At 40.7% G+C, this 13,498-nt stretch overlaps 1 protein-coding gene across 1 annotated transcript; it reads right to left on the reverse strand.

Annotated features, from left to right (window-relative positions):
- Positions 1 to 9,449: 9,449 nt before the first annotated feature.
- Positions 9,450 to 12,538, reverse strand: LOC143807853 (nuclear receptor subfamily 0 group B member 2-like). The gene is made up of 2 exons (XM_077289826.1): positions 11,904 to 12,538; positions 9,450 to 10,580 (listed from the first exon to the last, which is right to left on the reverse strand). The coding sequence occupies exons 1-2, from the start codon at positions 12,454 to 12,456 to the stop codon at positions 10,339 to 10,341; spliced, it is 795 nt and encodes a 264-aa protein (XP_077145941.1). The 5' UTR covers positions 12,457 to 12,538; the 3' UTR covers positions 9,450 to 10,338.
- Positions 12,539 to 13,498: the final 960 nt, after the last annotated feature.

The following is a 13,498-nucleotide window of genomic DNA, read 5'->3' on the forward strand; positions in this document are numbered from 1 at the left end:
GAACCAGTGGCCAGTGGTGAATATTGGGGTTTGCATCAATCTGATGAATATGGGAGATATATTTTCATCGTTGTAGCGAAGAGACAAACATAATGCATTCACTCGCATCACCATAGGGTTGTTCTAACCCCTCCAGATTAATATTAGTCTTATCGATGATGCTATACATAACATGTTTAATCTCTATAAAAATGTAAAATCTCAATAAGAAACACGACGCCAATATGTACTGTCTGGGACCTGCAGTGGCAAAGATATCCTGAAAGTTAGGGATCTCATAAAATTCTAACAGACCTAGCACATTCCACAATCATACACCATATGAGCTCATTAACCACTTAACGACCAGAGGAATTTTTGGTTTTGCACTTTCATTTTTTGCTCCCCTTCTTGCCAGAGCCATAACTTTTTTATTTTTTGGTAAAAAATGGCCATGTGAGGGCTTGCTTTTTGTGGGACGAGTTGTACTTTTGGTTTTAAAGTGCCATTCCACACTTGTTTTTTGTTTGGCTTTTTTACTAGGTTCACTAAATGCTAAAACTGACCTCCCATTATGATTCTCCAGGTCATTACAAGTTCATAGACACCAAACATGTCTAGGTTCTTTTTTATCTAAGTGGTGAAAAAAAATAAAAAAAAAAAATTCTAAACTTTGCTAAAAAAAATTGTGCCACATTTCGATACCCGTAGCATCTCCATTTTTTATGATCTCGGGTTAGGTGAGGGCTTATTTTTTATGTGCCGAGCTGACGTTTTTAATTATACCATTTTGGTGCGAATACTATCTTATGATCTCGCGTTATTGCATTTAGATGCAATGTCGTGGCAACCAAAAAAAGTTTTGACTTTTTTCTCACTATGCCATTCAGCGATCAGGTTAATCCTTTTTTTATTGATAGATCTGGCGATTCTGAATGCGGTGATACCAAATATGTGTATGTTTGATTTTTTTTTATTTTATTGTGAATGGGGCGTAAGGGGGGGTGATTTGAACTTTTTTATTTTTTTAGTTTTTTTATATTTTTAAAAACATTTTTTTTTACTTTTGGCATGCTTCAATAGTCTCCATGGGAGACTAGAAGCTGCAACAACCCGATCGGCTCTGCTACATAGAGGCAATGATCAGATCGCCTCTATGTAATAGAATTACTCACTTGCTATGAGGGCCGACCACCAGGCGGCGCTCACAGCAAGGCAGCAGTGACAACCATAGAGGTCTCCAGGAGACTTCTGGTTGTCATGCCAACGAATCAGTGACCCGCGATCACGTGACGGGGTCACCAGTGGGCAGATTTCCGGCCCGATGGCCGGTAGCGGGAGTTAAATGCCGCTGTAAGCATTTGACAGCGGCATTTAACATGTTAATAGCTGCGGATGGATTGCGATTCCACCCGCGGCTATTGTGGGCACATGTCAGCTGTTCAAAACAGATGACATATACCGGGAAAAATGTGGCCTCACCACCAGAGCCCATATCAAAGGGAGGGAGTCCGACATCTGCGTAGATGTATGTCCGATGTCGGAAAGGGGTTAAGGGAAGGTATGTGGGCGTAACATTGATCTAGTGAGAATCAGAGTTTGTGATTTTGTCTTCAGTCCTGGAAGACAAAGCTTGCTGTGGTTTTGCCCATTTTTCAAAGGAGTGCTTACCTCCGCTAAGCTCTGAGCCATTTCCATGACATCAGGTTTAGTAATTTTCTCCCGTTATCCCTTTTATTTCATGAAATTCCATATTGTTTTGTTCCCATTTTGTATCATCTTTGTATATTTTTTATAAACACTGGCTACCTTTCCGGATTAAATATATAGTTAAATTGTAAACCGCACCCCTGAAGCCATACGCTACCTTGTAATGGGTGTACTTGCTGCCACCACCCAACGATTGGTGGTGGCAGCTTGTAGCGTCTTTTTGTTATTGTGGAGTTGGCAGTGACCGTACCTGGGGGTATACATATATACAGTTGAAACTAGAAGTTTGCATACACTATATAAAATGACACATATGCATGTTTTTCTCAACATCTGACATGACAGCAGAATATACCTTTCCCATTTTAGGTCAATTAGGATTACCATAATTATTAGTATTTGCCAATTGCCAGAATAATGAGAGAGAGAGAATGTTTAAGGAATTTTTATTACTTACTGCAAAGTCAAAAGTTTACACATGCTAATATTGCCTTCAGACATTTCTGGACTGCTCATATGATGATGTTATGTGTTTGGAAGCCTCTGTTTTTTTGGCAACATCTGAGTTTATTAGAGACACACCTGTGGATGTTTTTTAATGCACACCTGAAACATGCTGCTTCTTTGTGTAGCATAATGGGAAAGTCTCAAGAAATCAGCCAAGATATCAAGAAGAGAATTGTGGACTTGCACAAGTCTGGCTCATCCTTGGGTACAATTTCAAGATACCTGAAGTTGCCTCATTTACAGTGGCATAGCTAGGGTTTTGGTTCAGGGGGCGAAGCTTCTGAGTGGACCCCTATCCAGGTAACCTTGATTACAACTGGTTGATGCACCCTAATAGTGGAGGAGAACCTCAGCAGATGACCACGCTATTACTGAAGATAATCTAATATATAAAGCTGAATGTGTGTGTATGTATATATGTATGTGTGTATGTATATATGTATGTGTGTATGTCCGGGATTGGCATCTGCACCGTCGCAGCTACAGCCACAAAATTTTGCAAAGTCACACGTCTGGACCCCGAGAGTGTCATAGGCTATGTTGTGTGGCGAAATTTTAACCCCGCGCGTTCCAATTCACCAAACAATTTTGCCCCTATCTACATAATGGGGAAAAAGTGAAAGGAAAAGTGTTGGAGGCAAATTGACAGCTGCCAGATGTGAACAAGGGGGACTTAAAGAGTGAGAGCGATGGCGCCAAAGAGTATATACCGCACAGTTGCTAAAGTGGGGCCCCGACATGGGATACTCACCACACACAAGTATATGAACACACACACAAAATGCGCCACACACTACCACGTGCTTGAACACATATCACTCTCAGCACACATTTCACCACACATACACCAACCTCGCCACATAAAAGTCGAAACACAAATGTCGCCACTCAAAATTCGCCATGCGCAAAATTCGCCACATGCAAAACTAGGCTCACGCAAAACTAGGCTCACGTGCAAAACTCACCTCATGGAAAACTCGCCACACGCAAAACTTACACACGCGGAAAAATTGCCACATGCACAAAAGTTGCAACACATGCAAAAGTTGCCTCACACATAACTTGCACCTACTCAAAATGCACCACACATAAAAGTCGCCACGCGCAAAACTCACCATGCGCAAAACTTGCTGCACACAACTTGCTACACTGACCTGTCACATGCAACTCGACACACAAAAAGTTGCTACACGCATGTCGCCACACAAAACTCATCTCACAAGAGTCGCTACATGCATGTCGCCACACACAACTTGACAGATGAAACTCGCCCTAAAACACACACAAGTTTGGTATTATCCTTCAAAAATAAAAATCTGATTAATAAGCAGACAAACTACAAGAGCAACAAATGTACCATATAGGAAATAAGGTAGCTGTCAGTCACATGACCTGTCTATTATGTGTATGTGTGATCTAATATATACTGCCAGGGGGAGGGCTTCCTGTTGGCTGGGGATTTATCAGGCTGCCAATTTAGCTTACAAATACTGAGGTAAAAATACTGACCAAATAACGTGTGAACGAGGTCTAATACAGGAGGAGATGACACACACATATATACTATATACAGGAGAGATGACACACAGGTATATACTATATACAGGAGCACATGACACACAGGTATATACTATATACAGGAGGACATGACTTAAAGGTATATACTATATACAGGAGGAGATGACATACAGGTACATACTATATATAAGAGGAGATGACACACAGGTATATACTATATACAGGAGGAGATGACACACAGGTATATACTATATACAGGAGGAGATGACTTACAGGTATATACTATATACAGAAGGAGATGGCATACAGGTATATACTATATATAAGAGGAGATGACACACAGGTATATACTATATACAGGAGGATATGACATACAGGTATACACTATATACAGGATGAGATGACATACAGTTATATACTATATAAAAGAGGAGATGACACACAGGTATATACAGGAGGAGATGACATACAGCAGGTACATACTATATACAGGGGAGATGACATACAGGTATATACTATATACAGGAGATGACATACAGGTATATACTATATATAGGAGATGACATACAGGTATATACTATATACAGAAGAGATGACATACAGGTATATACTATATACAGGAGGAGTTGACACATAGGTATATACAATATAAAGGAGGAGATAACATACATCAGGTATATACTATTTACAGGGGAGATGACATACAGGTATATACTATATACAGGGGAGATGATATAGAGGTATATACTATATACAGGAGATGACATACAGGTGTATACTATATATAAGGGAGATGACAAACATGTATATACGAGGGGAAAATGAGAGGTGTGAGGTGAAAATTAGAGATGTGAGGTGAAAATGAAAAGGTGTGAGTGCAAAATGAGAGGAATGAGGGAAAATAGTGGAGTGATCGGAAAATGACAGATTTGAGGTCGAAATGACAAGTGTTAGGGGGAATGAGAGGAGTGAGGGGGGAATGAGAGGAGGAGAAAATAAGAGGAGTGAGGGAGAAGATGAGAGGTGTGAGGGAGAAAATGAGAGATGTGAGGGGGAAAATGAAAGATGTGAGGGGGAAAATGAGAAGCACCCCTCTATAATATAGTAATGCCAGGTGCAAGTGCCCTAGAAAACAGTGCCCATATTTTGCCCCCTAGAAAGTAATGATGCCCTATGTGCCCCTTTGATAGTCACAGTAACCTGAGTTCCCCTATAACAATAAGTGCCCACTTTACATTTAATCATGTCCTGAGTCTGCCCCCTGTACAACTCCCCTATACAAAGCATGATGTTCTCTTATACACAGTATAATGCCCCCTCACTGTATAGTACCACCCACACAGTATACTGACCCCTTAGTAGCCTCCAAACTGTTTGATGGCTCCAACACTGTACGATGGGCCCTTCACTCTAATCCCCACACTGTATGATGGTCCCTTCACTCTAATTCCCACACTGTATGATGGCCCCTTAGATAACCTCCATATAGTATAATGGTGCCAGATAGTCCTAAATGTAGTATAATATACTCCCCATAAGCCTCCATATAGTATAATGCACTCCCCATAATTCTCCATATAGTATAATGCACTCCACATAGGCCTTCTAATATATATTGTATAATGCACCCCCATAGGCAGAATCTATAGCACAAGGCAGCCCCCATAGGCAAACTCTATATTGTATAATGCATCCCCATAGGCAGACTCTATAGCACAAGGCAGCACCCCCATAGGTAGACCTTGTAGTATAAGGCAGCACCCCATAGGCAGACCCTGTAGTATAAGGCAACACCCCCATAGGCAGACTCTGTAGTATAAGCAAGCTCCCCTATAGGCAGATGCTGTAATCTAAGGTAGCACCGCATAGGCAGACCCTGTAGTATAAGGCAGCACCCCCATAGGCAGACCCTGTAGTATAAGGCAGCACCCCCATAGGCAGACCCTGTAGTATAAGGCAGCACCTCCATAGGCAGCCCCTGTTGTATAAGGCAGCACCCCCATATGCAGACCCTGTAGTATAAGGCAGCGCCCCCATAGGCAGATCCTGTAGTATAAGGCAGCCCCCATAAAAAATAAATAAATACTCACCTCTCTTCCTCCGCAGGTCTGGGCACCCGCTCATCTCCTGACAGTGGGCACAGGTTAGTGACATCATCGCGCCTCCTGTCAGTGTCTGCGTCGGTGATGTCAAACGCTGAGAGGGGGATGATGGGAGAAGGATGATCAATGCGATCATCTGTATTGGCTAAATGCCGGTACAGCTGACCTTGCGATGATGGGCGGGGGCCCCACTGCTGGCACCGGGGCCCCCCGCCTGCTCAGGGGCCCCATAGCTGCCGGGCAGCAGAGCAGGGAGATTGATTCTCCCTGCTCTGCCGCAGAATGTAACTGTATCAGCTCTGGGTGTGCTTTGGTCTGACATGTGCATATTAACCCAAGGACAAAAGCAAAAGACCTTATGAAGATGATGGCAGAAGCTGGTAAGATTGTGTCAATATCCACAGTAAAACAAGTACTGTGTCAACATGGGCTGAAAGGCCACTCTGCCAGGAAGAAGCCATTACTCCAAAAGAAACATAAATAAAGCCAGATTAATGTTTGTAACTGCACAAAGGAACAAAAACCTTAATTTTTGGAGACATGTCCTGTGGTCTGATGAAACTAAAATTGATTTTTTGGGGCATAATGACCTTCATTACGTTTGGAGGAAAAAGGGAGAAGCTTGGAAACCTAAGATCACCAACTGTGAAAAACGGGGGTGGCAGCATCATATTGTGGGGTTGTTTTTCTGCAGGAGGGAGTTGTGCACTTGATAAAACGGGGTACCGTAACAGAGAGGAGCCAGAAGACCACAGCATCTGATTGCTCCTACTACTGCACTGAAAGAAGCTCTTCACCTTCTTGGTGTTAATTTCTTTTGGCCGAACAGGGGTTAATCGGCCATGTTGGGAGCTCTGGGAGTCTGAGTTCTCAGCTGAGCTCAGTTAGCCACTCCTATCCCCTTTACAATCTGTATCCTGACTGAAACAACATCGTCAGAGCTAGCTTATGCTTGGAGGAGAGTTTTTTGGTGGTTATATGAGAGTTTGGTGGATTTATCTGTGACTGATGCTTGGGTTTGTAAGTGTGATAATTCCCTTTCCTCCTCTTACTTTGGTTTTTCTCCACCCTCCACTCCCCGGAGCATTTCTCTCTTATAAGTGATTGAATATATGTATGCTGGTATTTTTAGTTGCCCTTGGTCGTGTTGCCTTATTTGTCTGGTTGGTGTACTGTGGTGCATGGCAACTCCCCTCTTCCCTAGGTGAGGGAAGGGAACAGACAGAGGGCAGATTCAGGAGATAAGGCAAGGTTGGTGGCCCCAGCATCTTCACCTTCAGAAGTATTCACAGGGAATAGGGCAAGCTAGGGCACCCCCTAGTGTTAGTGACATGGAAGAAGCCCTGGTCCCGCGTCACCTGACAGCTGAGTTGTGACATCAAGAGAAAAGTAGATTATAAAACAATACTGAAGCAACATCTCAAGACATCAGCCAGAAAGTTAAAGCTTGGGCGGAAATGGGTCATTTTCTCCCTGTTATCAATAATAACGGGACAATGAAGCATACTGCCAAAACGGTAACAAAGTGGCTTAAGAATAACAAAGTCAATGTTTTGGAGTGGCCATCACAAAACCCTGATCTTAATCCTATTGAAAATGTATGGGCAAAGCTGAAAAGGCATGTGCGAGCAAGGCGACCTACAAACCTGGATCAGTTACACCAGTTTTGACAGGAGAAGTGGGCCCAAATTCCGACCAACTATTGTGAGAAACTTGTGGAAAGATATCCCAAACGTTTTACCCAAGTCATTCAGTATAAGGCAAATGGTACCAAATACTAATGAAATGTATGTAAACTTTTGACTTTGCAGTAAGGCTGCCGTCACACTAGCAGTATTTGGTCAGTATTTTACATCAGTATTTGTAAGCCAAAACCAGGAGTGGGTGATAAATGCAGAAGTGGTGATGTGTTTCTATTATACTTTTCCTCTAATCGTTCCACTCCTGGTTTTGGCTTACAAATACTGATGTAAAATACTGACCAAATACTGCTAGTGTGACGGCAGCCTAAGTAATAAAAATCCCTTAAAACATTCTCTCTATCTCATTATTCTGGCATTTGGCAAATAATAATTATGGTAATCCTAACTGACCTAACAAGGGAAATGTTTATTCTGACTTAATGTCAGATACTGAGAAAATGCATATGTGTCTTTTAAATATAGTGTATGTTAACTTCTATCTGTATTGTTTTTATACAATTTGGGCATGGGTAAATAGGGTGAAGAGGGACAAAGACGCTGAGCGGGGGCGCCAGGTAGTACAAATTAGAGTGCCAACCTCCGCTGCCAGGAAGGGAAAGAAATAAAGGAGTATTGGGGACTTATTAGGTCCACATATTTTACTTTCTGCTAAATTATGGCTGATCCTGGACACCTTATAAAAACACCCTAGCATATTTTTTTGTTTGTCATATGTGCTGTTTGTGATGAGTCTTCAATGCTTTTAGAAAGATTATTAAAAGGTAATTTTAAAGGTCCTGGGTTCCAACCATGACCCATTGGTTATATTATTTCAACACATTTTGATATGTTCATTACACTGGTATTTCCTTGATCTAAACAATCCGCGTAATAAACTTAATGTGATGAATGAATGGCATATAAAAATGCAGAAAACAACAAAAGTATATATATTTTTTTCAAAATAATGAGTTAATCAACAATGTATATGTATGGCAAAATACTTTCAGAAAAAAATATGACTCATCGCACAAAATAAATGCCCTCACATGCTGCTTTGGTGCAAAAGAGACATAAATATTTTTTTATATGACATGTTCAGCTATCATAAAAAAGTAGCAAAAGTATGAAAAAACTATATATTTGGCCCGTAGGATAAAAGTAACACATTATTTATGGTGTATGGTAAAAGATGTTCATATAAAATGCAAAAAACAAAGGAGTAATTATTGGGGTGTTTTTTCATTATTCCCCCTGCTAAGTTAATTAATTAGTTATGTGTACCCCAAAATGTTGTCACTGAAAAATACTACACATCCTATAAAAATCTAACCTTATAGACCTACATCGATGGGAAAAATCAAAATGTTACGGGTCTCTGAATGCAGTGATTCAAATATAAAGAAATTCTAGTTTCAGCTAGAAAAATGGGACAATTTTTTTCTCACTTGTCATCCATGTGCATTTCCAGTGCAGTCCGTCTTTTTATAGCAGCAGCTAATAATCATTTACAGGACCATTTACAGTTTCCCGTGTTATAGAATTGCAATGTATCTGGAAAAATCAGATTTTATTCTGTGGCTCCGTATGGCATCTGATTTTTTTTTTTACACACACCCATAGACCCATTAAATAGATGAGTCTCATCCGATTTATGGAGAAAAATTGTTAATGTGAGATTTTTTGCACACACAGATTTGGTCAGGGAAAAAAAATCACTCATCTGCACTGCCCCTTTAAATAACATTGATCCAAGCGTTGACTGTTTTCATCATGAGCAGAACTCGAGCCCAAAATGCGGTCGTGTGAACAAGCCCCAATGGTAACTTGTAGAGTATATTTGTGTTGGTAGTAAAAATGCCCGTAACACTATGTTGTTAGATAAACATGAAGTCCACATATAAACATTTAGTACTTCACTATGTGCCGAAGAAACAAGAGTCTGTTTATTAATAAAATATTTTATTTAACTTTATATTGATGATATTAAAAAAAATAAATAAACATTTTAGCATAAGTGCAAGGTTCATCTCAGAATATGATAGAGATAATGGAAAAATACACACCGGAGATCCTCATTGTAAAAATGTGACACCACATTAAATACAAAAAATAGAAATCATGCAAGAATAAAATATACATTATTTTTAAATGGGCAAAAATGATTAATTTTCTTGAAGACTTTGAATACTTTTCTTGTTAAATATTCTATTTTTGCGCTAACTGCCCCCACCTCCGTTTTCCCAACACTCCCCCACACCATCTCACCTCCAGCTTAACACACACCTTGACGTGCTTTTATTTTGGACCTCTCTATCAACTCTGGTGAACTTGAGTGCCCATCCAAAGCGACAGAAACCTCTTTATTTTAATAGAATAACCACTTTGCATTTAATGGCTTAAGATATTGATATCCTGTCCTTAGAACAGGTCATCAATATTAGATTTGTGGGGTCCAACACCCAGTGCTCCCACTGATCAGCTGTTATTAGCACCAGTGGTGGTCGGACGTAGACAGTGAAAAGCGCAGAATAGCACAGCTCTGGTCACTGTCCAGTGTCCTTTTGCATCTCCTATTCACTTTCATAGGAGCTGGGCTGCAGTGCTTGAGAATGGTGGCTGCACTGTTCAGGTCCTTTCAATCTTTACATCTATGTGTCAAAGCTAATATCTGATCTGTAGGAGGCCTGAGGTGAGACCACCAGCAATCTGATATTGGTGATCTAACCTTATGATAGTTTATCGCTAAAGTAAGCCTAGATAACCCCTTTATCTGCTTATTCATCTACTAGGAAATAATAACATTTTATTAATAGCAATATTCCTACTCATTTCTTATTTTAGTTGAAAAACAATGTTTCAAGCAATAGATCTTCCAAATTTATCTCTCCAGAGATGGGTCTAAAAAAGAGTTCTGTGATAATTTCAGAGTCAATAGCTTTTAGAATGTCCAGAGCCTCCAGCATTCTCGTGAAACGGACGTGACTCGTGTTCTGCATCGTGGATGTGAACTCCATCAGCGTTTGTTGAGCCTCCAATTGTAGGGTCTGAACATACTGGGGGAATCTCATGCCTCTGATTCCTTGTGACAGAGAAAGAAAGAAAATGGTAAGACTATTCGCAATCAATATTTCCTAGAATGTAGGCATACAGGTTTAGCAAATCTGAATTAGAAAAAAGAAGTGCCCTTTACCCATGTAATTAATATTAGTTATCATTAATCTGTATTAACCTCTTTCGACACATACAGTAGCTCTTGCACTACGGCAATAAGGTGAAGCTGTGAAATGAACGTGTCATGAATAGCACAGTGATCGGCACATTTGATAGGAACCTCATATCGTAGACTAAATACAGTTTATGACTATGTCCTGGTTGAACTGAGATAATTTCAAAGCTCCTAGCTCTACCAGCCTCTTGAACTGAAGATGATTGTCCCAGTACCTGCACGTATCACAAACCTCCCATCCATAATAAATATAACCAAGCACTGGTTGCCATTTTAATATCTCAAAGTCCTAATTAATTTTTGGACCTCAAAGATGGACACTATAACCTTTAAATATTGTACTGAAGGAGGCTTTCTGACTTAAGGGCTCTGAGTACTATAAAATAAGCCAAGCCCACTATCTAATGTGTATGGGGTCTTTCACAAAAGAAGTATTATGTCCAATATGTCCGATCCTTTTCGTTGACGATAATTTACCACTGGTGATTTCTGTCATTGACTTCACTCTCCCCATTAAAACATATGCACGTTTGGCCAAACCAAGAGTGCGTGAGAATGGGGTGGGACCGGAGAGACAGCTGTCCGATGAACAAGCATTTAGTAGAAAGTTATCTGATGTGAATAGGCAATGAAGGTCCCAACATAAACTCTAGTGCCACCCCTCCTAGATATGGTACCTACTCTGTAATAGGTAACCTTGATCTCCAACATGACCCTCAGAAATCCCTAGCTGCTAGGATATGGTGTCCTACAACAAAAGATACGATGAAGAAGGAATAGGGATACGGCCAAAAATCAATAAATATTTGTAGATAAATTAATCTATATACATATATGTAAAAAAAAGCTGAGTATTTCAAAGAAGAAAAATAACTCTAAGGGCAGAAAAGCGATGATCATTGATGTGGCATGTTGATCGGCATGCACTTACTTGAATTCAAATGTTTCGTTGGTTCCCTTCTCCCCCAATGAAATGTTTACATTATGGAGTGAATGTGAATGATCATTCACATGGAAGATTTTTTCGGTAAATAAAAGCAGTCTCAATCAAAAAGGCTAATAGGATGAGGCTCCACTGTAGCATTGTGTCAACGTTCACACCTCCGCATCTGTTATAAATTTTATATCAAACTTCTTTATAAAGCAGCATATGTAACAACAACAATCAAATCTTACCTGGGTTAAACAACACCATGCCTTTAAGGTAGGCATATTCCTTGGTGCAAATGTCCAAGCTCCAGAGTTTATGCAGAAACATCTGTAGTCTTTGCACTTCTTTGAAAGCCACTCCAGCTTCAGATGTCAATGTGATATCAGCAGCATTAGATGACTGGTTAAGAAGTATCTTCTTCAGTAGACTGGGCATAGAAAGTTCTTCCCATTCAAAATTAACTCTTTCCTGAGCCAGTCCTAAAACAAATAGCGGTGCCCAGCACTTCTTTACTAGCAGGATCTGGTCATCCCGGAGCAGCTGGTAGAAGGAAGGTAGATTTCTTATAAAAGTCACTGTCTTTAAAAGAACGTCTGAAGCTTTCTGGCAGATAACATCAGGATTTTTGAGTAACACTTTCCTATTTCCGTCACAGGGGCATCCTCTATTTGGATTACATATGTGTTGGTGAAGATTTGTTTTTACGGGGCTGCCTGAATTAAGCATTTGGAAAAGAATACTATTGACTGGATCTCGCTTACACTGACAGGTTCCTGGTCTTTCAGACCTACAAGCCATTGCTGCGTTGTAGGTAAACAAGTACGTAGGCTGACGTGAAGGTTGTCTGAGAAGCAAATCAGTCTTCCTATGTCATCAGTTAGGCAATGTGATCTTTTATATACTCCGCAGCAATGTGACCATGTGGTGTGTCAACGCGGCCTTGAACTTTATTCTTACTAGAGTGTTTTCATTCACAATCATTCAAGGTGTGGCTAAAACCGCCCTATCTGAAAGAGCTAAAATTATCTGAATGAGGAGACTGGTCACGGATAGGAACGGAACAATAAGAAAATACCTTGTTTACAGACGTATGTCAGTCTGAGATGGTGGAAAGCTGTGCCATGATATCAAGGACACGCAAGAGGCTGCCAGAACTAAGTGTATTTCTGCCATTCTCAGGCTGCCTAATCAGACCTTGAAAGAGCAATTTGTAGACCACAACGTGCAGAACAAAGATCTTAATATGGCTTTATCCTGTTATCCTAGCTTTATTGCACAATATTTTTAGATTTTGTCATTTAAAGGAAAATTATTATTATATGAAAGATTTATAAAAAAAAAAAATAGGGGTTCACTTTCTTGTCACTGCGGGTCTTACCACTGAGATTCTGAGATCAGGGCTCAGGAACCCCGAGACAGATGGTCTTCAGCAGCATCCTGAAAAATGTGCAGGAGATTCTGCTCTATTTATTGTCTATGGGACTGCCAAGTACAACAGTCTACTATTTCCAAAGACATACTCAGTAAGGTGATCTCTGGGCTTAGACTCCAGAGCACAAGGCTGCACCTGCATATCACTGATTACCATAGGCTTGGCTGAAGAGCCAGCAGTAACCAAAGGTATACCATGAGCCTGAGCAAGATGCTGGTACCGACGCCTGTGCTGAGAAGCAATCGCAGCGGCCAGACCTGAATGGGAGACCACAGTACCAGATAATTCTTAGGATCTATCCCGTGCAGCGAGAGAATCCTGACGCCTAACAAATAATTGTCACGGTTGCAAGAGTGGATCCACTGGATCGTGGGGCCGACCGATCCCGGGCAAGCAGACCAGATGATA

The sequence above is a fragment of the Ranitomeya variabilis genome, chromosome 2 (assembly GCF_051348905.1).
Source record: "Ranitomeya variabilis isolate aRanVar5 chromosome 2, aRanVar5.hap1, whole genome shotgun sequence".
Taxonomy (NCBI): Eukaryota; Metazoa; Chordata; class Amphibia; order Anura; family Dendrobatidae; genus Ranitomeya; species Ranitomeya variabilis.

Coding starts and splice junctions, on each gene's coding strand:
- LOC143807853 (XM_077289826.1), bottom strand. CDS start 12,456: ATGGCTTGTAGGTCTGAAAGACCAGGAACCTGTCAGTGTAAGCGAGAT. Junction 10,581..11,903: donor CATGGTGTTGTTTAACCCAG/GTAAGATTTGAT, acceptor CTCTGTCACAAG/GAATCAGAGGCATGAGATTC.